This window comes from Solanum lycopersicum, chromosome 2 (genome assembly GCF_036512215.1).
Source record: "Solanum lycopersicum chromosome 2, SLM_r2.1".
In the NCBI taxonomy this organism is placed as follows: Eukaryota; Viridiplantae; Streptophyta; class Magnoliopsida; order Solanales; family Solanaceae; genus Solanum; species Solanum lycopersicum.
Window position 1 is genome coordinate 50,316,332 of NC_090801.1, and position 27,767 is coordinate 50,344,098.

Sequence of the window (27,767 nt, forward strand, 5' to 3'; positions counted from 1 at the left end):
GGACTCCTAACTAACTTCATATAACTAACTAACAAAATCTAACTAACTAACTAACTCCTTTACAATGGTATAATTAGTTGAATTAAGTATAACTAATCTTAACACCCCCCCTCAAGTTGGAATGGATATGCTGCCAGACAACTTGCGTAAAATAGTTGAATGCTTTGGTCCAGTGAGGCTTTTGGTTAAGATATCAGATAGTTGTTCATCAGTAGGAATGTGATGCAAAGTCACAAGTCCTTCATGTAGTTTGTCTCGAACAAAATGACAGTCCACCTCTATGTGCTTCGTTCTCTCATGAAACACAGGATTGTTTGCAATATGAATGGCTGCTTGACTGTCACAGAAAACAGATATAGGTCGAGAAGGTTTTTCACCTAATTCACAAAACAAACGTTCCAGCCAAACCAACTCTCCAACCACTTTTCTTATTGCCCTGTACTCTGCTTCTGCAGAAGAAAGTGAAACAGTAGTCTGTTTCTTAGATTTCCAACTTATAGGACAATTCCCCATGAGTACTATGTATCCACTTACTGATCTCCTGGAATCAGGGCATGCAGCCCAATCTGAATCGCAATATGCAGTGATGGTGTAGTTAGGATCTTTGGATAGATAGATTCCCAGAGTATAGCTATTCTTCAGATACCTCAATACATGGAAAGCAGCCTTTAAGTGAGGCTCTCTAGGTGTTTGTAAGAACTGACTGAGGTGTTGTACACTGAATGCAATGTCCAATCTGGTATTTGTGAGAAAATTCAACTTTCCCACTAACTTCCTGTAGTATGTTGGATCAGTTAACAGAGTTCCTTCATGAGACTTCAACTTGATCACACTATCGAGAGGAGAAGTAGATGGACTATAATGTGAGCAATCAAACTCTTTGAGTAGGTCTGTGGTGAACTTCTTCTGTGTGATGAGTACTCCATCTTGTCTGTAGAGGATCTCCAACCCCAGAAAATAGTGAAGTTTTCCTAGATCCTTAATTTTGAACTGGTCATGTAAAAATGACTTTAAAGATGTAATCTCATCTAGATCAGTTCCTGTCAATATTATATCATCAACATACACTGCTACAAACACCTTAGTTGATTTATCTTTCTTGTAGAACAATGAGTAATCACTGGTAGAATGTGAATATCCCCTTGAATACAATCCCTTTGCTAGTTTTTCATACCATTGCCTACTAGCTTGTTTCAACCCATACAAAGACTTGTTAAGTTTACAGACAAGTCCTGTTCTATTCACCTGCAGCCCCTGTGGAAGTTCCATATAGACTTCCTCATTCAAATCTCCATGCAGAAATGCATTATTCACATCCAGCTGATATAGATCCCAACCTTTCTTAACAGCTAGACTGATTAATAGTCGCACAGTGGTCATCTTTACTACTGGAGAGAATGTCTCATTATAATCAATACCAGCTTGTTGAGTGTATCCCTTGACTACAAGCCTAGCTTTGAATCTTTCCACAGTTCCATCAGCCTTGTGTTTGATCTTGTAGACCCATTTGCATCCAATTGGTTTCTTCCCTGCAGGTAAATGAACTAAACTCCAGGTATTGTTAGCATGCAAAGCTTCAAATTCAAGTGTCATTGTTGATTGCCAAGCAGGAATCATGGCAGCCTCTCCATATGTACTTGGTTCACTATCATGAAATATGTTTTTAACTAATTGCTGACTTTCAGTATTAAAACTGGTAAGAGAGAATTGTTGATCATTGGTGTTGTTGATGCCATTTGAAGGATGGTAAATTGATGATTGAGGTTGTAAGTTGGGAAGATTATATGTGTATTCATTTAGGTATTTTGGTACAGAATGTGTCCTACTGGTTCTCCTAGGTGTATTGGTTGATCTTTGTGAATTGGAAGTGGTAGTAATAGGTTGTTGTGAACTGGAGACTGAGGTATTAGAAATGGTGATATGTGGAGATATTTCTGGATTAGTTGATGGAGTAGTAGTAGTATTATCAAATGAAGTCTCAGTGTGTGGTAAGTTGGCTTTAACAGAGTTATCAGTGACAGTAATTAGGGTGTTTTCATTCAAATCATGAACATTATGCAAAGGATTGTTTGTACACTTTCACAATTCAGAGTTAGCATCAAGACACTTCAATACAGAATTAAAACTTGAATCAGGAAAAGAAAGAGCAAAAGGAAAGATACTTTCATGAAACAAGACATCTCTAAAAATATGTACTTTCTTGGAGCTCACATTTAAGACCTTGTAACCCTTTGTGTTGAATGGATATCCAATGAAAATGTGAGGAACTGATCTAGGTTCGAACTTATCTTTGTGAGTTTTAAGAGTAGTAGGATAACAAAGACAGCCAAAAGATCTTAGGTGTGAATATGTAGGTGCTTTTTGGTATAGTACCTCAAAAGGAGTTTTGTTTTCAATAGCTTTGGATGGTAATCTGTTCACCAGATAAGTTGCAACCAAAATGCACTCTCCCCAATAATTCATGGGAAGTTTGGACTGATACAATAAGCTTCTAGCAATCTCAAGTAGGTATTTATGTTTTCTTTCTACAACACCATTTTGCTGTGGTGTGTATGGACAGGTTCTTTGATGTATGATACCTTTGTTTTGCAGAAAGTCAGTTGTTTCTTTATTGACAAATTCCATACCATTATCAGTCCTTATTGTTTTTATGGTGATATTGAACTGATTTTCTACCAAGGATGTGAAGGCTTTTATGGCTTGGAGGGTGTTACTTTTACAACTGATAAGTTGAGTCCATGTTGTCCTGCTATAATCATCAACTATTGTGATGAAATATTTGTAATTGTCATATGTTGGTGTATGGTAAGGTCCCCATAAGTCTATGTGGAGAAGTTCAATTATTTTTGTAGAAGAAGGTGTTGATTCTGATGGGAAAGGCATTCTTGCTTGTCTTGCCATGGGGCAGACAGTACATGTAAAAGGTTGTTTGGATGAGAATTTAACAGGTATAGTGTGGATACCCTTCATCTTAACAAAAGGAACATGTCCTAATCTAGTGTGCCACAAGTAGTCTACAGTATTTTCATGAGATGTACATAATGAAGGAGATTTAGTGGAGCCAGGGCAATTAATAGGAGTAACATATGAATTCATGTTACAACAGGCTGTTTTATTTCTTGGAATGACAGATGAGGAAACATGATGTAAACCTTGTTCATTTTGAGCATGTGAAGAAGAACAATGAGATAATGGTGAAAAAGAGTAGACAGAATTGGGACACCTTGAGCAGAAGAAGTAAAGGCCACTCCTTGATCTACCAATCACCAGAGGGCTCTTCAGTGAAGGGCCCTGCAAAGAACATGATTTATCAATGAAGATAATTGCACTTCTAAGGTCAGAGGTCAAACAATGTACTGAGATCAAGTTAAATTTGAAAGTAGGAATAAACAACACATTGTATAAAGTCACTATTGAGTTTAAACATGCATTCCCAATCTCTGTCACTTTAACTCTATAGCCATTTGGTAGTGTTATTAGGAAAGGGTAAGGCAATGGTCTGATGTTGGTAAGTAAATTTTTATTGAAAGTCATGTGGTTTGAGGCTCCAGAATCAATGATCCAAGATTCAGCAGTTAGTTTTAAACAATTACATGAAAGATTACCAATATCAGTGATGGAAGAATGACATGCCAAGATACCTGCAAAGTTTGCAGCTCCACCCATGATGTTATCCAAAGTGTCTTTGCTGCTGTGAGATGATCCTTGCACCTGGACATTTTCAAGCAATCTCACCAGATGATCATATTGGTCTTTGGTTAAATTTTGAGTTCCATGAGCATGTTCCAGTGGTGTTTCACTATTGTTGTGAGCAATTGCTGCTGATCCAGAATTCCTTCCCTTAGTGAATTTGAAGTTTTTGGGAAAACCATGCAACCTGTAGCATTTCTCTTCTATGTGTCCTGTCTTCTTACAGTAATTGCAAAATAGATTTGCTTTGTTAATATCAGGAAAGGGATAAGTCCTATTGTCCTGCTGATGCTGAGAATGGTCTCTGTGTGTGCTTCTATTTGTGCTTTTATCTTGAGAGTAATTTGTTCTAAAACTTCCTCTTCCAAAAACAGCACTTAGTGAAGTAGAAGCTCCAGAGCTAGCATCCAAGTTCATGCGAGTGGATGGCCTGACTTCTCGTTGCTTCTCTTCTTGGACTAGAATGGAGAAGGCTTGTGCCATAGTTGGCAATGGGTTCATCATAAGAATACTCCCTCTGACGATCGTATAGACCTCGTTAAGCCCCATTAGAAACTGGATAAGCTTTCGATCTTGCTCTGCCTTGTGCATTTTGGTCTTACCACCACAATTGCACAAACAAGTACATTGAGTATTAGGATCCAGAGTATTAAGCTCTTCCCAGAGTCTTCGAAGCATGGAATAGTACCCTGTGATGTCCAGATTTCCTTGGGCGAGATCATTAATTTCCTGTTGAAGTTGGTAAAGTTTCGCACCATTCGTCTGATCATACCTATCCTGTAGTTCCTCCCACAATTCCCTTGCATTATTAACATATTGCAGACTATCAGCTAAATCCTTTGATAGAGAATTGAGGATCCATGATGTAACCATATCATCACAACGTTCCCATTGGGAAAATGTAGGTGAAGTTTCAGTTGGTTTCTGCACCTTGCCATTAACAAAGCCTACTTTGTTTTTCACAGATAATGCACGAAGAACTCCACGTCACCATGATCTGTAACCAGTTCCGTCAAAAATCACTGGAATTATAGCAGATCCAACACTTTCTGATGGATGCATATACAATGGCTGACTAGCATCGATGACTTGCTGATTTGGAATTGGAGGAACAACTGCATTTTGATCCATGGGATTGTAAGGCTGATGGAAAATTGAGCTGAACTTTCGTGATACAAGTGCAGAAATCGAGAAAAAAAACGAGAAGATGAAGAAGATGAAGAACAGATTGCTCTGTGAAAGAAAGTGAAAAATCGATGAATGCTGCAGAAGATGAAGAAGAGATCAATGCCTATGGCTCTGATACCATGTTGAAATTGTATATGAAGATGAAGATGTGCATGAACTCCATTAATGGAGCAGAATATGCATACGAGAGATGAACAGTGCAGGCATTTAGAGAGCAATCTGTTGAGTTTGTGAGAAAATACAAATTGTTTGTTCTTCACCCATGTGACTAGTATTTATACATGTAATGGACTCCTAACTAACTTCATATAACTAACTAACAAAATCTAACTAACTAACTAACTCCTTTACAATGGTATAATTAGTTGAATTAAGTATAACTAATCTTAACATACTTACTCTCATGGTTTCTTTTTAATTCTATTCAAAAATAAAATAATCAACGGAGAAAATATATATTATCGATGTAAAAGATAATTATTGAATCAAAGTCATTAATGGTATAAGGTAGGTAATTATATGTAAATTCGTAAAAATTACTTATTCTATTCTCAATCGATTTGTTTGACACAACTGAAATATCAAAATTTAAAATTTCAAACTTGTCCACGAGCTCAATCATAAAAGCTTTACGTTTTTCATAATAAAATGCATATGTTTAAAAATTACGTAAAAAATATTACAAATCATAATAATTAATAACTTAAACGTAATTTAATTGAGTTTTAGTAAAAAAATTAATTGTCTCTCAAAGTTTTAATTATGCCATATTAAAAATTGAAAGGGAAAAAATAATGAATAGTAACTTGATAAAAATAATGATCTACCTAGTATGATTATAGATCAAATAATACTGTTGATATTTTTAACTTTTTTGTTTTATATAATATACCTAACTAAATGAACAAAGATTCATTTTAGAACGGCGTATAATTAATTTATGACGCCCAATTGATAAAGCTAGCATTTTTTGGTCTTTAACGTAGCGTGGTATTGGTATTATAGGCAAGAGATCAAGGACAAAATGACTTAGATCTCATAACATTATTATTATTATTATTATTATTATTATTATTAGATATACAAATATATGGATGAAAAATGGTATGAGTCATAATGGAAAATGAGGATAAGTTTTAATTTGGGGCCATTTTGACAAGATATTGTTGTTTTATTTAATCATTTAATTGATTAAATGTGACTTGGATATTTTACCTACTTGAAAAAGTAGAGACGTAGGCTACGAATAGGAATCTTTAATTTGTTTTACACTCACTATTTGATATGTATATTAGAGTTTAATTAAATTCAAATTTGCATTCGAAGTTTAGGATCGTAAAGCGCATCATAATAAAGGCGATTTTGTACCTAAAAGATTCAAATATGAAAACTCTTGATTAAGGATAAAGAAATACTTACCACTCCACCACATTCCTTGTTGGTTACAATTAGGGACTTTAAAGTATAAGTGTGTGTTTAAGCAAAAATATTTGTTTAGGAGATTGATATATGAGGAATTACCACAAGATAAATGAATTCCTTATTTTCACAACTAAGATATTTTATAAAAAAAAAAAGCTACAAAAGTGTATTGTTTTGAGTAGCGTTTTCAATAGAATTTTCTCCATATTTAGGCCTCGAACCCAAAACCTCGTCTCATCTTGCATTAAATTAATTTATGTAGTTCTTATATGGAGAAGTTTGGTCTCTCACTCTATCAAATATACGTCTTAATAACATCAAATAAATGCACTAATTAAAAGATCTTGTATTCACAACAAATGCATTTGTAGGAACTTGGTGAGTTAATGAATTTGCAACCTTTTATACTATGCATTTTACGTTCACTTGTTAGCCAGCAATCATGTCTCTTTCATAAAATTATACTTAATCAATGTTAATGTGTTTTGTTTTAAAATAATATTTAGGTTTATAAGTGCCCCCAAAATATAGCGATTTAATTGTTATAAAAAAATTATCATTAATTAGATCAATATCGATTGCAACACCTACACTCCCAAGAACCTTTTCAATCAAGTATTTGCTTGTGTTGTTTGAGTAGAGAATCATAAATTCAAGTCTAATCGTAAATAAATCACACCGAATTAATTTTCATTGATGTATACTATAATGTCGTTATAAATCATAAAAAATAATTCAAAGGACATGGACCTACTCTTGCTCATATCTCCTCCATAATATATTATCAAAGCACAAAATCAAAAGTTTCTTCATGATTTTTTAAAAGTTACTTTCCAATATGTTGGGTTTAGGTTGACTTCATGTTTGTTCACAAAATCAATTGCGAAACAATTCATATTTTGTTTACAAATACTTTAAACAAAATATAAATAAAATTGTTCCACTTACTTTATGAATCTTTAAAAAGATTATCGTGTCACAAACCCTTCGAGTAAATTAAAGTAGTAAATATTAAAGACGTGCAAGATTTCTAAGTCATACTTTTTAAGTTTTAATAAACCAAAACCTCTACTCTTCTTTTTGTTATTTAAATTTCCTTTTTATCTTTTTAGATCTAAAGTATCGACTTTTTAACATTTCGGTGATCTAAACTCTACGTGGCACTATCTAATGGATGAGGTATCGCAAATTATTTTCGTGCGTATACATATACTATATAGTATCACAACATTTGAAAATTGCCCTTTCTTTGTACTTGATAAATATATAAAATATAAAATTGCCTTTTTGTTTTTTTAATTTGAACATATAAAATAATTTTTTTTTAAAAAATATAATGAACAAGTAAAAATAGATGGAGAAAAATACAGAGGTTCATCCGTAGAAGATAACATGAATGATCAGTGACGTTTGAAATTATTATCTAGTGTTTCTTTAGTCATAGATTAGGCCTAGATTGTTTCATATTAATATCTCGATCATATTTAAAATTATTTTTGCAAATAATTCAAGCATGATATATACACGTCATTCTCCCCGGACATCGCTTATGAATTATACTAGATATGTTGTTGTTGTTATCGGCTCTGATTCCCGTGGAGCAAAATCCCAAGTTTTCAAGAAATCATCTCCACCATTAACATTATTGCAGTTAATGATTTCTTCAGCACACTGCAGCCTGTGACTCAACTCAACTATCTGAGCTTTGACAACAGAGTTCTCTGCTTCCATGTTTAAGTAAAGCTGATTAACCATATTTATGTTAATCACATTTGATTATTTTCCTCCTTGAGTAGATTCATTTGAGCCAATAACTCATCCAAATACTTGTGTTTCTTCATTTTTCATCTTCCTGCTGTTTGATATCATTCTTTTACGTTTTCTTTCATCTTCAGTACATTTGAAGAAGCCATAACTTTCAATATATCATTCAGTATTCGAAACTCATTTGAAGAACCAGTACATATAGGAAAAAAGATACTAATAAAACTAATTACAACTGAAGAACTATATAAGGAAGTTTAATTTATGTTCATGAAAACACATAGAACCAGTAAAGGAAAGCAACAGAGAAGGATTGAACCAAGTGTGTACGTCGATGAAGAGTTGAGTTTACGATAAAACCAGGCAGAAGAACTTCACTGATTACTGAATACATAATGCATCAACAACCACATACAGGCTACAGCTATGCATTCACACAGAGAAAGAGACTTAAAACCTGTTTGGCTCAGCTTAAAAGCTAGTCAAACTGACTTATTTAGCTGTTTGGCAATACTCAAAATAACTTATTTTAAGTTAAAAAAAACTTATTTTAAGCCAAAAGTTTAAAGCTGGGGTAGGGGTGTTTTTTTTTTTTTAGCTTATAAGCTGTTTTAACTTGACCATATTTTTATCTTTTTGCTCTTGATATTTTTATACAATCTCCAAATTACCCATATAACCCTAACATTTCTTTCTTCCATTTTTCCCTTTTCACGTTTGACATAACAACTTCAGCACTTTTATCCAAACGCATAACTGCTTATTTTAAAAATAAGTTTCAGCACTTTTAAAAGTACTTTTTTAAAGTTGCTTTTATTAAGCCCATCCAAACGGGCCCTTAAAACTTTGGTTTATATCAAAAAAATTTAAAGGAATACATATCAGAGCAGAGTTTCACAGTATATAAAAGATGAAAAAGAGAAGAAGGGAGAGGTATTGTGTATAATTCTGGATATTCATTTTATAGACACTCAATTTTTGAACAAACACTATTTAATGTATTGTAGATGAAAATTTCATTCAAAAAACTAGATAATGTGCTTAATGCAGCACTTATTTGTATGATAGACAGCTCCTTGCACTTAACTTGTAACAATATCAGACCTTTTCAGAAAGGTGAAAACTGCAAAGCTATCCCGTCTCTTCGTTCATTTTCTCGAAAACATAACAATAATAGAGTAAGAGAATTCAGATACAACTACATATTTTCAAGAACCCGTTGGGAGAAATGGGAAGAACTCAGACCACTTTGCAATAATACAGTTCGTTTTCTTCTCTCCGTATAACTGGACTAAGAAGCAACTGATAGAAATGTTAAACTACTACAACATACTATCTCAAGCAGACTATTCAATCTTTTGCAGTTATCATCTCAACAATGCAAATACATTGTATTAGATAATATGAGGTATCCCAAGATCTGTGAGATTCAGCAAATGGAAGATGTTGATAAATACTCGTTTGATTAGAAGAAACAATCAGTCTGAATCAGAATCAGGATTGATTGACGATCTCACTGATCTATTTCTATCATCATATGAATCATCATCCTCTTCTTCTTTCTTGTTCTCTTTGATTATTCCTGCACCAGAGATGGTTCAGTGATTGCCATAAGCTATGTATAAGAAATTCAGTGCCGGCACATGGGCAGGCAGGATGTCGGTATAAAAAATAGGTTGGATAATAATGGATAACAAAATCCAAACCGCCAATATTTAATATGGATCAAATGACAGATAATACATTGGCCTATCAGCGATCATGCATCCAATTAAAAAGCATTACCTTTCTTTAACAGAAAACCCTCCAAAGCCTTTGTGCTGAAGTCATCTTTTCCTCCCAAATCTTGAAAACCAACCAGCCTATCTGAAGCTATTCCATTCCTGAAGAGCAAAATTCTGTTAAGTGTAGATTAAAAGAAAATGACATCGTTTGGGAAAGAGCTAGTATAACTAACCAAACCCCTACGAATGCATTAATTCTAATATTCACATGCATGTGTACGAATTTTAGAAGGATAGGTCTGGAATAATAAATAAGACTACTCCCTTCCCTTTACCACAGTTTTGTTCAGGCAGTTATCATTAGGTCCTCATGTAACTATATGGAGTATATGTTTGTGAAGATCATGGTAGCTTCCCCCTCTAAGTCACAGTAAAACTGGAAGAATAAAAGAAAACAAGCAGAAACCAAGTTTAGAAAATCCACGCTAGCTCCCTTACAACAATGACGGACTGATATTTCACTTTCCCTGTGTGTGGGCCTGTTTTAACAGATCATTTGATCTATATTGTTGAGACAAATAAATTAGGAAAATTTAGGTTCGATCTTATTGCTTGAAGAAATGAGCTAATTTAATCTTCTTGATTTGGCCTTGAAAATAACCAGAGAACCACCCAAACATGGACATATCATAGGAGAACTAATAATGCAGTGCAGAGCAGATGCACTAACCTGAAAAAGATGACGCATGGTAGAGTTTTAATTCCCAGCTTTGTAACAAAAAAAGGAGCATTCTGCCATTAGGTGATACAATAAAAAATGAGTTAATAGCACGAAAATGAGATCCAATCTGCACAATCCTTCAAAAGTTATAGAGCCAGTCTCTGAGTTTTTTGTTTTTTAGTTTTTCTATGTTAACTTCCACGCATAGGTGTGCGCAGATACTTCACAAAATTGCAGGACTATTTCTACTGTATAATATTATATAGAACTGTCCAAGAACTCAAGCAAAAACAGACCTCAGCATCCAACTTTAAGAACTTTGTATCAACATGTATTGGCGCAAGAGATTTCAAATGCTTATCCATGATCCTGAAAAAGCAACAAAGACCATTATGCTTGTGTATGCATGCAAGTGGATATGTATAATCCTATTTTTTTCCCTGTTTCTAAGTATTCATAGATAGATTAATATAAGTTGAGGTGTCAATGCATCAAAATACAAAGACAAGCAAGAGAATTATCACAACTCGTCCAATAAAAATTTGGATGGCTAGTTAACCTTTGTAAAGCAGTCACAAGGGGAACCTTCAAGATGCAAATTTAGCAACAACATTAATGAATGTGTCAAGTTTGTTGCATCAGATTATAAGTTAGAAGACTGAAGTGCGCGTTTCTGACTCCAAAGCAACTCAAATTACAAATTTGCAGTATGTGAAATACCAGAATTTTTCAAACTGGGAAATTATACAACTCTCTCCTCTCTATCTGCCTCTCTTTCTCAAACACAGATAACATCAGAAAATAATAGGAACTGTGATTGAGAAAGAACTGTCCTCTTATTTATGTCTTTTACTTTTGTGTGGGAGAAGGACAGTGAACTTTGAAACATGAAGAAAGTCCTTACTTGCATCGGTAGAACTCTCGATGATAGAAGTGACAAATCACTTTCTCACTACCAGTAACTTCACCCAAGAAATCTCCTTCCGTAATCTCTCTATATTCTCCATGCCCTTGCCTTTTTAAAGCTTGTCGCTTCTCTGCTTCTTTCTGCAGAAGAGAGTTCAAACAAACCAATAGTCTAACAATCAGGTACTTCATCTCCAATAAATAATTGTGTTGGCCTGCAGGCAAGACAAAATAACAGACCTTGAGAGCGGCAATCCTATCTGCATGCAACTTTTCCAGCTCAGGATCCTGTTAAAAGCATGATGAGCAAGTGAACAGGCATACAAATTATTATGTGCCTAAAAGGAGAAACATTGAAGGGTATGGAAACTTACATCCATCAGTTCATCAAGATCTATGTCTTCATTAACAGAAGATGATGCTTGCGCTTTTTCTTGAGCCAGCACTTCCTAAAGGAAGAAATTGGATACAAACGATTTGTAGTTAAAACCTGCTAACTAAAACTGACAAACTTTTGAGGTATATTACAACGATCTATCAATCATCTCAAATAATTAAGTTATCCCAAAGGAATATCAAGTAGCATCAAAGGTCTAACTCCCCTGAAATGGTAAAAACACCCTTTAACTGACAGGTCTTTTTCTTAAACTACAGGAGTGTAGCCAAATTTTCATCCAACATAGATATCAAGAATATCTGAATGACTCCCCAAGCCATCTTAGCTTATCAAGAAGAGTGATCTTGAATGGTTTCTATTTGGAGTATAGATATCAAAATAAATAGATAAACATAGTAATCATTCTCGATAGTTCTCATCTAGTATGAGTTTATCCCGAGACAGTAGGCATCATTAATCTAACCAAACGATAAATGGCAGCTCCATGTCCAATGGCAAGTAGAGAATATAAGCTTGATACACAGAAATGTGTACTCCACATTAACATGCAAAGAGATTCCAATCTCTAATAATTGTAGGAATAACCTAGAAAGGACCTACAGACTACTGATTTTGACAATTTTGCAAGTGAACCGTCCATATTTTCCTTTTTTTGAAATAGTGAAACCTCTTTTCATATTCTGTTGGAAAGAAATTTATCTTAGTCTCATAGAGAAATGGCACATGCGGATTTGGCTACACAATAATAAAATTACTAAAAGCTCCATCACAAACATCTGCATTAGTATTTAGTTATCACATTAATAACATCTTTTTGACTTCTGAGAGAATTGATTTCAATGCTTAGATAACGATGATTATAATCAGAAAGAAAAAAAAACTTGTAGGGAAATAACATAGTATAGAATTTTAAGAATTCATTGTTTCTTTTAACTACAAACAGCTTCCACCTGTCTTATATGAATACCTAAAAATTCAAACTTTACAACAACAAAAACTATGCCTCAATTACAAACTAGCAGAGGTGGCTATATGAATCATTTATATCCATTCTGCTCTACATGGACACTTAAAATTCTAAACTTTACTCCATTCCTACACGTTAAAATCCAAATTGTACTCTGCAAAATGTTCCCTTCGTCTGTATGTGAAAAAGATTACTGTAACACCTTAAACAAGATTCCATCGACTTCATGTTCCCGACAATAAAACCCCCCATAATGATTTATTGTACAAACACTCCGTATTGAACTCTGAAAGACTTTATGAATCTGTTCCAAGCCCTCCAACACTATATGATGAACTAGCAAAAGATGTTCTTTTACCACCATATACATAAGTTAAAACAAAAGTACAAACTGAACATTAGAAACAACAGACGTGGAGAAATTCAATCAATCAACTCTGTATCGATCCAAATAAGTCAGGATCAACTATATGAATTCTATGTATCTATTGTACTGTATTCAGGTCCATTTATTATTCAAATTCATTAGAATTATGAGTAGTATTTATGTTCTGTCGTCCACCTACCATAGTTCTCTTTCTTTATCTAAACTTAGTATCGGCTAGTAGGCGTGTGGCTATATTTCATTCTGAAATCTGAAAAATAAAGTTGTTTTTGTTTTCAAAGTGAAAAATCATGTTTGAAAATGTAGTATTTGGCCATGAATACAAATTGAAGTTGTTTTTAACTTTTTGGTGAGTATGAAAAAAAGTGAATATGCCCTTTTTGCTATTTCTCAAATTCTTTTCCAGAGTTCAAAATTTTCAAATATCATTTTCTAAAAGAAAAAAACTTTTTTTTTTTGAATTTCACAATGAAACATGGACAAACACCTATAATATGGCATGGAGCAAATAATAGAAGGAAAGCAAGAGAGATTCAAATTAGAAAAGAGTAGATACCTTCTGGTAATCACGAGCAGCAGCAGCCATTACATTTCCAAATGCCAAATTAGAGAGAGTCGATTTAACTGAATCTGGATCCATCTCTTCTCCTTTTCCACCTATGTAACCTAAATTCAATCAAAACAGATACAAAAACTGTGAATATAAACAGAAAAATAGCAATTGAAATCAGTGGATCGACGTTTACTGTAAATTGAATGAAGTGAAAAACCTGTGAAAATGCGCAGATTTCAAATTGAACGAATCTGGGATTGTTGGAGGTAGATGAACAGAGAAATATACGAGAAGAGGATGCGGAAAAGGGTAAAGATTTGAACTACTGATGAGGTAAAGATCGAACTTTTTCTTAATGGGGTTGAAAAATTAAATACTCTCTATATCTCATAAATATTTTGGATTTCGAAATTAAAATAAATCCAATTAGTAAATATATTTTATCATCTTGGAAACATGTATACGTGAATTTAATTAAGTCTTGAATATATCTAAAAGATAATTCACACAATTCAATGAATTTATAATACTTTATTTGAATATCCATAAATAATGTGTCTCGTTAAAATTTTTACTAAAAAAAATAGTAAGAAAAAATTCTAGTGAAGGAAAAAGAGTACACGTATCTTTTAATACGCATTATTTGTTGCCTCATGAAAAACCTTGTCAGGAAAATCCAGTGGGACAAAACCTCGGTCAAGGAAAAAAGAGTGCAATGCGTATTGTATTCCCCCGATTAAAACATCACTTAATTTCCTACAATGATGTCTCCAATCTTCGTACATTGTGGTTGGTATATTCTTTTTCAAAGAAAAACCACACATTTCCAGAATATGGTATATCATTTATCTCAACCAGACGCACTTTCGACTTGGTTCATGGAGGACTTTTATTTCTGCATAGCAACATTTGCTTTATTGATCGCCAGTATATTATTGTGCCTCCACATGCAAACACAAAGCGTGCTTGAGATAGAGTTTTATGCAGATCAGATAAATATTCTGCATCTGTGTAACCAATCAATTTTGTCTTGAATTCCTCGGAATAGAATAAATCCATAACTATTGTCCTTCGAGGATATTCAATCATGTGCTCAACACCATTTCAATGTCCTTTTATCGGGAAGAAGCTGAATTTTGCTAGTAAATTTACAACAAAATAAATATCTGATCAAATATTGTTAGTAAGATGTACTAGTGTCATGATTGCACCAAAATATGGAGTTTCATCACCAAGAAGCTCTTCATCCTTCTTTTGAGATCAAACTAAATCATCATTTATGTCAAGTGATCTCATAACCATTAGGGTACTCAATGAATGTGATTTATCCATGCATCAAAATTTTTCAGTGTATGTGCACTGTTAGACAAATATTCCATTTGTCAAATTATCAATTTATAGGTCAAGATAAAATTCTATCTTACCAAAATATTTTCATAAAATACACAATTAGGATCATTCTTTTGTACCCTTTTCTTCCTTGACTATTTCAATCCATATAAGGATTCCTGAAGTTTTATTGAAAAAGTTTCTTTCAAACTTTTATATGCTTCAGACACCTCGATTGTTTCAAGGATTTTCATATAACCTTCATTGTCTAGCTAGACATGACAATTATTCATTATATGCATTCAAGTTTTTCATATGTTGCCAGATCAAAACAAACCTCATTGCATGCACCATAGGAGAAAACATCTCCAATTATGTAGGATTCTTTTGCGACAAACCTTTATGCCCCAAGGTACAAGTCGTACTTGATATCTTACGGTTATAATATCGTATAATAATTTATTTGTACCCCATTGTTATTATACTTTAATTTATGGATAATCAGTCCAAAATGTCACTTTTCTAAGTGAAACAATATACTTGAATTATGCATTTTACTTGGCCAACCATTTATCTATCCACACTCTATGACAGATTTGAATCCAAGATCCTCGTCACAATTTATATCATTGAACACTACCTCATATCAAAGATACCGTCGACGGTTATTTGCTATCGATTCCAACAAGACATAACTTATCGATATCTCTTCATTTTTCTTCATTTTCAGGTACCTGAACCTTTTCCGAGGTTTTATGAAGTGTTATGTCAATGTGCTCTTTTATAGCACTTGCCTCATTATCATGACCATATTGATCATTTGCTCCTTCCTTCTTCAAGGAATTTTATATTTGAAATCGATTGGTCTATTACGCTTCTGGCGAATCATAGACTCTATCCTTCAAAGACTTTACGTTGGAGCATTTGCAGCTGAAATATATCATAGGGTCACTACATTCATCTGACAATTGATTTGAAACATTATGCAAATGAATTATCCCTTGTACATTAAGTTCACATATTTAATTTATGAGGATCTAGATAATAATTAACCCACACATAATTTTCAGCTGTCAAAATCATCTCTCCCCCTAATATTAGAAAATCTAACATTCATCCCAACCTTATTTGGTGGAGCAATTAAGATCATAACCGCACATTTAACATTTTAGATGAAAATTATATGATTCCTGACCCTGAACCAATTTTAATAGGGAGACCTTGTTGGCTTGATGCATACATGTGTTGCTACATGTTAAATAAATTTATCTTATGCCAAATTTTATTTGGAAGTTCTGTTCTCATAACCATGATTTAGCTATAATTGGAGGCATACAATTTTTGCTAAATCAACCAACATTATCAATATAATTTTATAATTTGGAACTGTGCTCTTAATTAATGATTCAAGCAAACAACCTTACAAACACCAATTTGTAAGTTGACAACAAAGTACATGTAATCATCTCATTGATGCATCATATAATTGCAAATGATCCACATAGCGGGTGAATGGGCATTCACCTTTTTATATGTTCCAAACTTCAGGGGATTATAATCCCAACCTTAGCTGGTACAATGAAAACAAGCAACACAAGAAAATTCTTGAAGAATCTTTTATTTTTTCATTATATAAGCCACATAAATTCTCAATTATATTTGCATCACATCGAAAACATGATGGTCAACTGGTCATGCCAATTGATAATTATTTCAGTACACATCTAATTTACTTTTGCATGTGATTTCATCAGCATGTCATGTTTGTCTGCAACAAACAAGAGGAAAAGTGGGGTAATCTATTACATAAATATTTATAATCCTCTTCGGTTGTAGTGATTTAAAGATATTAAATCTTTTAATAATTTATAGTCTCAATATTTCTTTTAATTTCATCTGAAACTTAAAAAAATAAATTTGAGACTTACTACAACCCATTATTATTTCGCTGGTAATAATACAACTCGTTAGAGCTTGCTGTTAATTTTGTGTACTATCACATATTGCATGACACCATCCCTATGGTGAGTATTTCCTTTAAGGAGGAAATTATATTGTTATTGTCATGGTCAAAACATTACGAGCAAGGCATGTTTCTTGATTTACTTTTGTTGTACCATAGGTACACAACTAATGACAAATTTGTATTGCCACACAATATACTTGATCATGGCCACAACCTTTATAGGCAAGAATTAATTACTTCTTTCTTTTTGCCCTTTCGGTAGTTCATAACATACATACTATAATATTCATGACGTATAAACGCACACGACCATTGGTCGTTCATGTCAAATAAAATTTATTTATTTCTCTTAAACCTCCCATAGAGATGAGATGTGGCATATATCATTTTTTCTCAAACCTTCCATAGAGGTGAGTTATGGCATATATCCAACCAATAATGATTTTATCACATCTTGACCCATTCTCTTATAGAATGGTTGAGCATTCACGATACTCATCACAAGTCACATTCTCTTCAAGGAATGGACTAATCATTTATATGTACTTCATAAATTTGCATTATAAGCATATTGTCATGGCTTTAAAATTCATCATATTTCCATGACACACCTCAACATCACTTTGAAAGAACAAGTGTACCATCACTTTATCTTTTTGTCTTTTGATGGAGGATTTATAAACTTGTAAAATTATTGGATCGATAATATTCACAAGTCCCATGACCTTTAATACCTTTTGATAATAAAAATTGTCTTCACATTTTGAAGGACTATTTGGAGAACGCATAGTGTTCTTCCTTTTATAATTACCATAATGATGACTATTATAATTTCGTCCTTTGACGTCCTTTTTCATATCGTTAATCACTTGTCATCTTTCAGACTAATTATTTACAGCTACCATTCATATGATAGAATGGAGCAAATCAACATCGGATTTCAAAGTTATCATATGTTGCTACCATATCTTTTCAAGGAATGGAACAAATTCAATAGGACGAATTTGAAAGCTTTTTCATCAAAGCCTTAGTCATCATTATATCATCACTATGGTGGATTGACTCAAACTCAATGTCTTATCCATATAAGGCGTGTTAGGCCAAATTCTATGGGACTTGACCCAATCCTTATCATCATGGTGTATCAAAACTCAAATTGATGTCTTGCCCCCTTGGTGCGTTAGAACTTGAATCTATCATCTTATCCTCAAATATTTTTCATTATGTATCTGGACTTTAACCAAATGTCTTACCATTTTGGTGCGATGGGACTTGAATCCATCGTCGTACCCTTCAATCAATGTCATATAAGTCAATACCAATAGAACTCAACCATGAGCCTTTAAATGAAATCAAGAATTATAGAAGCAAATTTAGTCAAAATAAGATTGAGAGTTTTCTCACCTCTAGCAATTATAAATATTAATAAGTTCCTCATAAACATGAAAATTTACTTCTTTATCCTTCAATTCTTTTCTGAAACGAAGAACTGTTCGTATAATCATAAATCAATGTATAAAATTGTTAAAGTAAAACAAACCAATATGTTCTACGTTTTCATATAATACATATATACTAAAATAAATTATTAGTATAAGAGGTTCTTTTGAAAGTATAAATGTGTAACAAGAAAAAATAAATAGAACATGTTCCTGCTCACAAGTGTTTCAACTATAACACTTTTGCGAAGTGCCACAATTTTAGAGCATATTCGTGCTGATAACGTGTTATGAAATCAAGCTCATAAGACTATAATCATAAAGAGAAGCAGGCAAGAAAAGTAGATAGAAGAAGATGTTTTTTCTTCTTATTCAAGTGTATTATACAATAGGTGAATGATATCTCCATTGATAGAGTTGAGATATCACCCCAAAGAACACCATGATAAATGCCCAATTAGTAGGTACATAGTTATCCAAATGGTTCTTATCACCTTGGAAACATGTATACATGAATACAATTAAATCTTGAGTATATCTAAAGGACAATCCACATAATTCAATGGATTTATAACATTATTTTATATATCATTCATATATTTTGAATTATTAACTATTATAACTTATAATAAATATTTTATAAATATTTAAATTTCATTATGGTCTAATTTAAATTGTTTTGCTCTAAATAACCAAATGTATCACATAAATTAAGGTCTAATTTAAATTGTTTTTCTCTAAATAACCAAATGTATCACATAAATTAAGATCAAAAAAGTAATTTTTACAATTTTTTAACCAATACTATGGAAACATAAGTGTTCTTGTTATTTACTATTTTAGTTAAAGTTTATGCTATTTGTTTCGTTATGATCCGAAAGATCTCTATGCTTGATTTCTTCTGTCACATGAACCCTTCTACTTACGATTTTATCAAATAAACCTTCGAACTCACTGAAACACAATATTTTAAACTCATTTAACCATGGATTAAATCTATGTGATAATTTAATAGTTGAGCTGAAACAAACATGTGCCTTCGCTCGATAAAGGAGCGTAGACATAAAGTTTTAGACTAAAATAATTATAAGAACAAGAAAAAATGAATAAAAAGAAAAAAATATAAAGTTTGTCACTTTTTTTCTCTCCCATATTTTCTTTCTACCCACCCGTTGTTCCCCAACCCAACTCTATTTCTCTCACTTTCAGAAATCGAGTCAATTCCCTAAATGATTACCTAAGTTGAGGAAATCCTTGTCATAAATATTATTTATGTTTCATTTAGGACAAAAATATCACCTAACTATCACTACTTTCCTTCAAATATACTTGACACTTCAAAAATATCACTCTCTCCTCGTTGGCATGACATGTCATTAAATTTTTTCTTTAATAATAAACTAATTTAATTCATTAAAATCATTTAACTAAAATAATGATCGTATTATTTTTAATTTTTTTTATTAATTTATTAAGATTAAATTTTCAAACTTAAAATCTTTTATCATAATTAAATTTTTTATTTAGAATACATTTTTAAAACGTACTATAATCTCATCTATTTTGAATACTTATAAACACATACATTCAAAAAAATATTGATTTACAAATCACTCATGAACGCTAATTTACGTTAACTAATCATAAATTATATAATGAATCAATAATATTAAAGGTCAATTAATTATTTAGAAAATAATTATCGGGTGCTTTGAAATCCATATATACTTACAATATTGTTTTTAAAAAGAAAAATAATAAGTGAATAATATTTATAGAAAATAAAATATTCATCTTTATTTATCAGTATATTAATCTCATATAATATATATATTATTGAATTGTATCGGAAATTTAATTAATTATTAGTTTTGTCACGACCCAAAAATGGGCGTGATGGCACTCGTCTTATCCCACCAAGACAAGTCAGCCTAAAACCCAATATCTAACAAAGTGCGGAAGTAAATGACAATCCAACAACAATTCCTATTATGAAACCAAGTTATATTAATCCAATCCTCAAAATCAGGTTGTCACGTGCACAAGCCTCTAATGTAAATATTAGAATTGAAATAAAATAGAAGTCTAAAATGAAGTTGTCTTTCAAGTAAAAACAAAGTCATAAACTGGAGTAGGAAAGTTCGCTGAGATGACAAACAACTACCTCACAATCCTCCACAAGATGCCTCGGAAACGAAGAGAATGGAAGGTATCACAAAAATCCAGGCTGGTAACCTACAAAAATTTGTAGAAGCAAGGGGTGAATACCAAACCACGCGGTACCCAACAAGCAAACCTCTAAATACACAACTCAATAACCACACTCTATCAGTTTACAGTTTACCAAACACACAACTCAATAACCACACTCTATTAGTTTACACATTCTCGATAACAACTCAATATTCAACAGTCACAAGCTTCACAGAGAAACAATCACAAGATCAGCAAAACACGTGTTCAAGTTCATTAATAATAAAATGTGCAATGCCATGAGATGCAATGTCAAGTATAATAATGCATGTCTTTCTTAACGATACACACCCGCTGTCTCTCAGTCCGGGACCCATGGGAGACATATCTGTCCATGCATCTATCGCTGCGCACGACACAACCCTCGATAATAGTAACCATCGCGGCGCGCGATACGTCTCTCGAAATATAATATCCTTCGCGGCGCGCGATACGACCCTCGAAATATACATCCTTATACCACAATCATGTCTCAGATACAATGCAATTGACATGCTTAAATGAAAATGAGGAGATAACCATTTTGATAACAAAGCACGATTTACAACCAGGAATACAACACCAACAAATAAGCAACAAGTCTCCAAGTCATTCTCAACACCACTCAAAGAAATACACGAATTTCACACGCTTAACAAGGGTTTAGAAATCCACTTGCCTCAATCAATCCAGAACTTACTCTGGGACTTGAGTCTTTCCCTTTCGTTGAACTTCCAACTCAAAGCAATCTATTCACATTAATAATCACAATAAGATTTCAAAACTAATAACACTCACCTTATTATGTGTTTAGCCTTGCACAAAAAATTTACTCAATTTTATATTCAAGTTCGTAAATCATCATGCCAATTAATATTTTAACTATCATATTATTTTTTTCTCAAATTTCAAGACTAAGGTTTAATCTCAATATCACCAATTAAAATAATTTTATCACACAAATATATTGGAACTTAATTTATAATATAATAAAAATAATTAAATATTAATGTAATGAAGCCACTGATTACAAAAAAAAATAAAAATGGCAACGACAACATGACCCAAATATATATACTTACAATACTTTATTAATATTCCTCTTATGACATTTACTACCATGTATCAATCATTGGCAATGTGATTAGCCAATGATTGGTTGAAACTTTTCATCTCAAATATCAACACCTTGAACAAATTAACAACTTCCATCCCTTTTTGATTTATTTATTATATTTATTTTTTTTCCTTAAACCCAATTAACAATTATAGTACACATTATATTCCGTTCCAATTCATCTATAGAAAACAAAGATTTGGCATTACCTGATGGATGATTGCGCAGTTTTTTTCAATTCTCCCTTCGGCCACCTCAAGCCTTCGACCTTTTCTTCTTTTTCTTATTTCTTTTTTTTTTAATTAATTATGTACTAAAAGTGATAGGTTTTACCCACATATTTTATTAAATATAGTCTAAATGGTATAGGGTCTTAAATAAATGATCACTTTAGCCCATAAACTATCGATTAATTAACTTAAGTTAAATAAATATTCAAAATTCTAAACCGGAGCTTTTGGGTCATTACATTATCCACCACTAAAAATCATGTTCGTCCTCAAACATAGAGTAAAAGTAATTACCTGAAGCTTCAAAAAGTTGAGGATATCTGGCACGCATGTCAGACTCTGTCTCCCAAGTTGCTTCTCTTACTGAACGGTGCTTCCGTTGCACCTTCACTGGAACAAGCTCCTTGGTCCTAAGCTTTCGGATTTGCCTATCCAATATAGATATAGGCTCCTCCTCATATGTCAAGTCTGAACCCAACTCCACAGAATCGAGTGAAATCACATGAGATTCATCCGGAGTACTTCCGAAGCATAGAGACATGGAAAACAGGATGAACTGCTGACAAACTAGGTGGAAACGCCAAATTATAAGCCACTTCTCCCACTCGGCTCAAAATCTCAAAAGGTCCAATGAACCTAGGGCTAAGCTTGCCCTTCTTTCCAAACCTTATCACACCCTTCACGGGTGAAACTCGGAGCCAAACATGATCACCCTCCATAAACACTAAGGCTCTAACTCTCCGGTCTGCATAACTCTTCTGTCGACTCTGAGCTGTCAATAATCTATATTGAATCATACGGACTTGCTCCATAGCATCTCTAAGCAAGTCTGTATCCAAAGAGTCCATCTCCGCCGAATCAAACCAACCAATCAGAGACCTAAACCGTCTTCCATACAATGCCTCAAATGGGGCCATTTGGATACTAGAGTGATAACTGTTATAATAGGCGAACTCCGCTAAGGGTAAATGTCGATCCCATCTTGCACCAAAATCAATTACACAAGCTCGAAACATAACTTCCAATACCTGAATGGTCCGCTCAGATTGACCATCTGTCTGAGGGTGAAATGCCGTACTCATATCTAACCGAGTACCCAGACCATGTTGTAATGCCTTCCAGAAGTGAGAAGTAAATAGTGAACCTCGATCTGATATGATAGAAACAGGAACTCCATGTAGTCGCACAATCTGACTGATATATAGCTCGGCTAACTTTTCTGCTGTATACTTCACCCGAACGGGGATGAAGTGGGCAGACTTGGTCAGCCTATCAACAACAACCCAAATAGAGTCATAACCACCCACTGTGGTAGGCAAACCCACAACAAAGTCCATAGTAATCCGCTCCCACTTCCAAGTAGGAATAGGCATCCTCTGAGATACACCCCGGGACGTTGGTGCTCACACTTGACCTGCTGGCAAGTCAAACACCTCGAAGCAAAGTCTGAAATATCTCTCTTCATCCCACACCACCAGTAATGCTGACTCAGATCATGATACATCTTTGCCGCTCCCGGATGGATGGAATACCGAGAACAATGGGCATCCTCAAGAATCAATCTAATGAAATCGCCTGTCCTGGGCACACAAATTCTGCCTCCGATCCGCAAGACGCCATCAGAATCAAGGACAGCCTCCTTAGCTTCCCCTCTCAATACTTTGTCTCGAATGAGACATAATTTTTCATCATCAAACTGGTGTGCACGGATTTGATCGACTAAAGAAGACCGAGCCTCAATAAAAGCAATCATCCCATCACTCTCTTCTGAAATCTGCAAGCGGACAAGACTGTTAGCGAATATCAGCACCTCTCTAGCCAATGGTCTCTCCTCAATACTAAGAGCTGCAAGACTCCCCATGCTAGGAGTCTTCCTACTCAGAGCATCGGCCACAACATTGGCCTTTCCTGAATGATATAGAATGGTCACATCACAGTCCTTCAGCAACTCAAGCCATCTCCATTGCCTCAAGTTCAAATCCCTCTGGCTAAAGATATACTGAAGACTCCGATGATCAGTGAAAATCTCACAATGCACTCCATACAAATAATGACGCCATAACTTTACTACAACTACCACATCTGCCAACTCCAGATCATGAGTAGGGTAGTTCTTCTCATGGGACTTCAATTGCCTAGAAGCATAAGCAATCACTTTCCCCTTCTGCATCAACACACCACCCAAACCAACTCCTGAAGCATCACAATACAAAGTAAAGTCTACACCTTCCTCAGGTAGAGTCAACACAGGAGCAGAAGTCAACAAAGTCTTGAGCTTTTGAAAGCTCTCCTCACACTCATCAGACCACTGAAAACTCACATCCTGTCGAGTCAATCTAGTCAATGGAGCTGGAATAGTAGATAAACTCTGAATAAATCGTCGATAATAGCCTGCCAATCCCACAAAACTCCTAATCTCAGTAAGTGAAGTAGATCGCGTCCAGCCTCTAACTGCCTCAATCTTGGCCGGATCTACTCTAATACCCTCCTTGGACACCACGTGTCCCAAGAATGTCACAGAAGTAAGCCAGAACATACACTTTGAGAACTTGGCATACAACTTCTCTTCTCTCAACCTCTGAAGTACAATCCTCAGGTGTCGGACATGGTCCTCCTCAGTCTTAGAGTAAACCAAGATGTCATCGATGAAAACAATCACAAAAGAATCAAGGTATGGTCGAAACACCCCATTCATCAACTCTATGAATGCTTCAGGGGCATTAGTCAATCCGAAGGACATCACTAGAAACTCATAATGCCCATATCAGGTCCGAAAAGCTATCTTAGGGATATCTGATGCCCTAATCTTCAACTGATGATACCCAGACCTCAAATCAATCTTAGAGAACAATGATGCTCCCTGTAATTGATCAAATAAGTCATCAATACGCGGAAGAGGATACTTATTCTTCACTGTTACTTTGTTCAAATGTCTGTAATCAATACACATCCTCATAGTCCCATCCTTTTTCTTCACAAACAGTACAGGGGCACCCCAAGGTGATACACTAGGGAGAATAAAACCCTTAGTCAATAAATCCTGCAACTGATCCTTCAATTCTTTCAACTCTGCTGGGGCCATACGATATGGAGGTATAGAAATAGGTTTAGTGCCCGACTCCAAATCAATAGCAAAATTGATATCCCTATCGGGAGGAACACCTGGAAGATCAGAAGGAAATACATCGGGAAACTCCTGAACCACGGGAACAGAGTCTATGGGGGTGATTCAACATTAGTATCCCGAATAAACGCTAAGTAAGACAAACACCCCCTCTCCACCATTCTCTGAGCACGAATGAAAGAGATAACCTTGCTAGGATAAGAACCACTAACACTCTTCCACTCAACCCTTGGAACACCAGGCATTGCTAAAGTCACAGTCTTAGCATTACTATCAAGGACGACGTGATAAGGAGAAAGTCAATCCATACCCAAGATAACATCAAAGTCTACCATCCCCAGAATGATTAAATCTACCCAAGTATCATACCCAGCCAAAGAAACAAGACAGGATCGATACACTCGATCCACCACTAAGGGCTTACCCACGGGTGTAGAAACACGAATAGGTACAGTCATGCTATCACATATCATATCAAATTTAGCAGCAAAATACGTAGACACATAAGAAAATGTAGAACCTGGATCAAATAACACAGAAGCAGGTCGATGGCATACTGGGATGATACCTGTAATAACAGCATCAGAGGTCTCCGCCTCAGGTCTTCCAGGGAAAGCATAGCAGTGGCCTCCTCGTCCACATCCATCCTGGGTGGTACCTCTACCCCCACTCTGCTGAGCTGCAACACCACTACTAGAAACTCTATCACCTCTACCTGACTGAACTCTGCCACGACCTCTACCCTGTGGTGCTGGTGGTCTAGTCTGGAATGAAGAATTAGGTCGAGGCCCACCACGACCCCTTTGAGAAGTACACTGCCGCATTAGATGATCGGGATCTCCACAAGTAAAACAAAATCTCTGACCTGGGAACTGCTGTGTGGACCCTGAAAACCCACTATAATTGCCTCGTCCTGTAGGTCGCTGCTGTGAACCGTACGAGTCCTGACCCGGGCCATAAGAACCCCTAGATGTCTGGCCACCCTCAAATGTCGGCATAGATGCATGAATAGGTCCCCGCTGCTGAAAAGAACCACTCACTCTCTGTGATCCCCTACCTCCAGATGAGGCACCATGAAACTGGCCTTATATACGAGCTCTTTTAGGGTCCCCAAACTCCTCTCTCTCCATCATTTCCGCCTCTTTGGCGGCGCTCACAATGGACTGGAAAGAAGCCCCCTCCCTAGATGCTCGAAACACAGCTGACCTGATAGAGAAAGTCAATCCCCTCACAAATCTACGGATCCTCTCTGTCTCATTTGGAATAATGGACAACACATGCCTAGACAACTGGCAAAAACGCGCCTCATACTCTGTAACCGATAAACCATCCTGTCTCAGACTCTCAAACCTCAAGCGACTCTCCTCTCTCACGCTCCATGGGATAAAACGATCTTGGAATGCACTAGCAAACTGCTCCCAAGTCACTGGAGGAGATCCAACTGGCAAACATCCCGAATAAGTCCTCCACCAGTCTCTCGCTGGTCTACGAAGCTGGAGTGTAGCATATCGAACCCTATGTGACTCAGCTAATCCAACCACCTCTAGTAACTCTCGGCAGGTAGTTAGAAACTCATAAGCGTCCTCGCTCTTCCCACCCTGAAACTGAGGTGGGTCCATCTTTCGAAATCTCTCATACCTACGCTGCTCATCCTCTGTCAGAACAACCATCGATGCAACTTGACCCCCAACTGCTGGTGCAACATCAATCTGAACCGCGGGATCTACTGGTAGTTGCCCCACCGCATCCTGATCAACTGGAGCTTGTTGCTGCTCTTGGGTCTGAGCCCCCTCTCTAGTACGAGAGTCATGTGGTGTGGTAGTCACCCTACCACCCTGAGAAAAGCCCTCTAGCACACTTAACACCCTCAAAAGTGTATCCTGAAGCAAGGGTGTGACTACAGGCTCTGGAGGAACCTCGTCCTCTCTGCCATCAATCTGAGGTTCCGGAGAGACCTCTCTAGCACGACCTCTCTCTGGTGCTGTTCCACGGCCACGACCTCTAGCTACTGTCTTACTACTAGCACGACCTCTAGCTCGAGATCTACCCCTACCCCTAGCTGGGGCCTCAACAACTGCCTCGGGAAGTGCCTCCCCTCTACCACCAGTAACATTAGTTCTAGTCCTCGTCATCTGTTAAAAAAGTATACAACAACTCAGTACTAAAGAAGTTGACTACGCACGATGAGAAAGAATGAACTAAAAGAAGTTTCCTAGTAATCCTCGTAGCCTCCCAAAGATAAGTACAGACGTCTCCGTACTGATCCTTGAGACTCTACGTAGACTCGGCTTGTATACACGTGAGACCTATGAACCTGGGCCTCTGATACCATTTTGTCACGACCCAAAAATGGGCGTGATGGCACTCGTCTTATCCCACCAAGACAAGTCAGCCTAAAACCCAATATCTAACAAAGTGCGGAAGTAAATGACAATCCAACAACAATTCCTATTATGAAACCAAGTTATATTAATCCAATCCCCAAAATCAGGTTGTCACGTGCACAAGCCTCTAATGAAAATATTAGAATTGAAATAAAATAGAAGTCTAAAATGAAGTTGTCTTTCAAGTAAAAACAAAGTCATAAACTGGAGTAGGAAAGTTCGCTGAGAT

The 27,767-nt window shown here is 35.2% G+C and overlaps 2 protein-coding genes across 3 annotated transcripts; both read right to left on the reverse strand.

The window, feature by feature from the left end:
- Positions 1-1,685: 1,685 nt before the first annotated feature.
- LOC138342152 (uncharacterized) lies at positions 1,686-8,055 on the reverse strand. The gene is made up of 4 exons (XM_069294347.1): positions 7,861-8,055; positions 4,695-4,923; positions 3,642-4,637; positions 1,686-3,291 (listed from the first exon to the last, which is right to left on the reverse strand). Exons 1-4 carry the CDS (start codon positions 8,053-8,055, stop codon positions 3,257-3,259), a joined length of 1,455 nt encoding a protein of 484 aa, XP_069150448.1. The 3' UTR covers positions 1,686-3,256.
- A 1,114-nt stretch (positions 8,056-9,169) lies between these two features.
- Positions 9,170-14,145, reverse strand: LOC101245225 (thioredoxin domain-containing protein PLP3B). Of its 2 annotated transcripts, none has more exons than XM_004233486.5 (9): positions 13,935-14,145; positions 13,721-13,830; positions 11,790-11,864; positions 11,656-11,703; positions 11,414-11,556; positions 10,806-10,878; positions 10,519-10,580; positions 9,850-9,947; positions 9,170-9,646 (listed from the first exon to the last, which is right to left on the reverse strand). In XM_004233486.5, exons 2-9 carry the CDS (start codon positions 13,802-13,804, stop codon positions 9,543-9,545), a joined length of 687 nt encoding a protein of 228 aa, XP_004233534.1. In that variant the 5' UTR covers positions 13,805-13,830; positions 13,935-14,145; the 3' UTR covers positions 9,170-9,542. The 2 variants fall into 2 exon arrangements, with proteins under 2 accessions (XP_004233534.1, XP_069149461.1); XM_069293360.1 differs by having other exon boundaries at positions 13,721-13,821; positions 13,911-14,080.
- Positions 14,146-27,767: the final 13,622 nt, after the last annotated feature.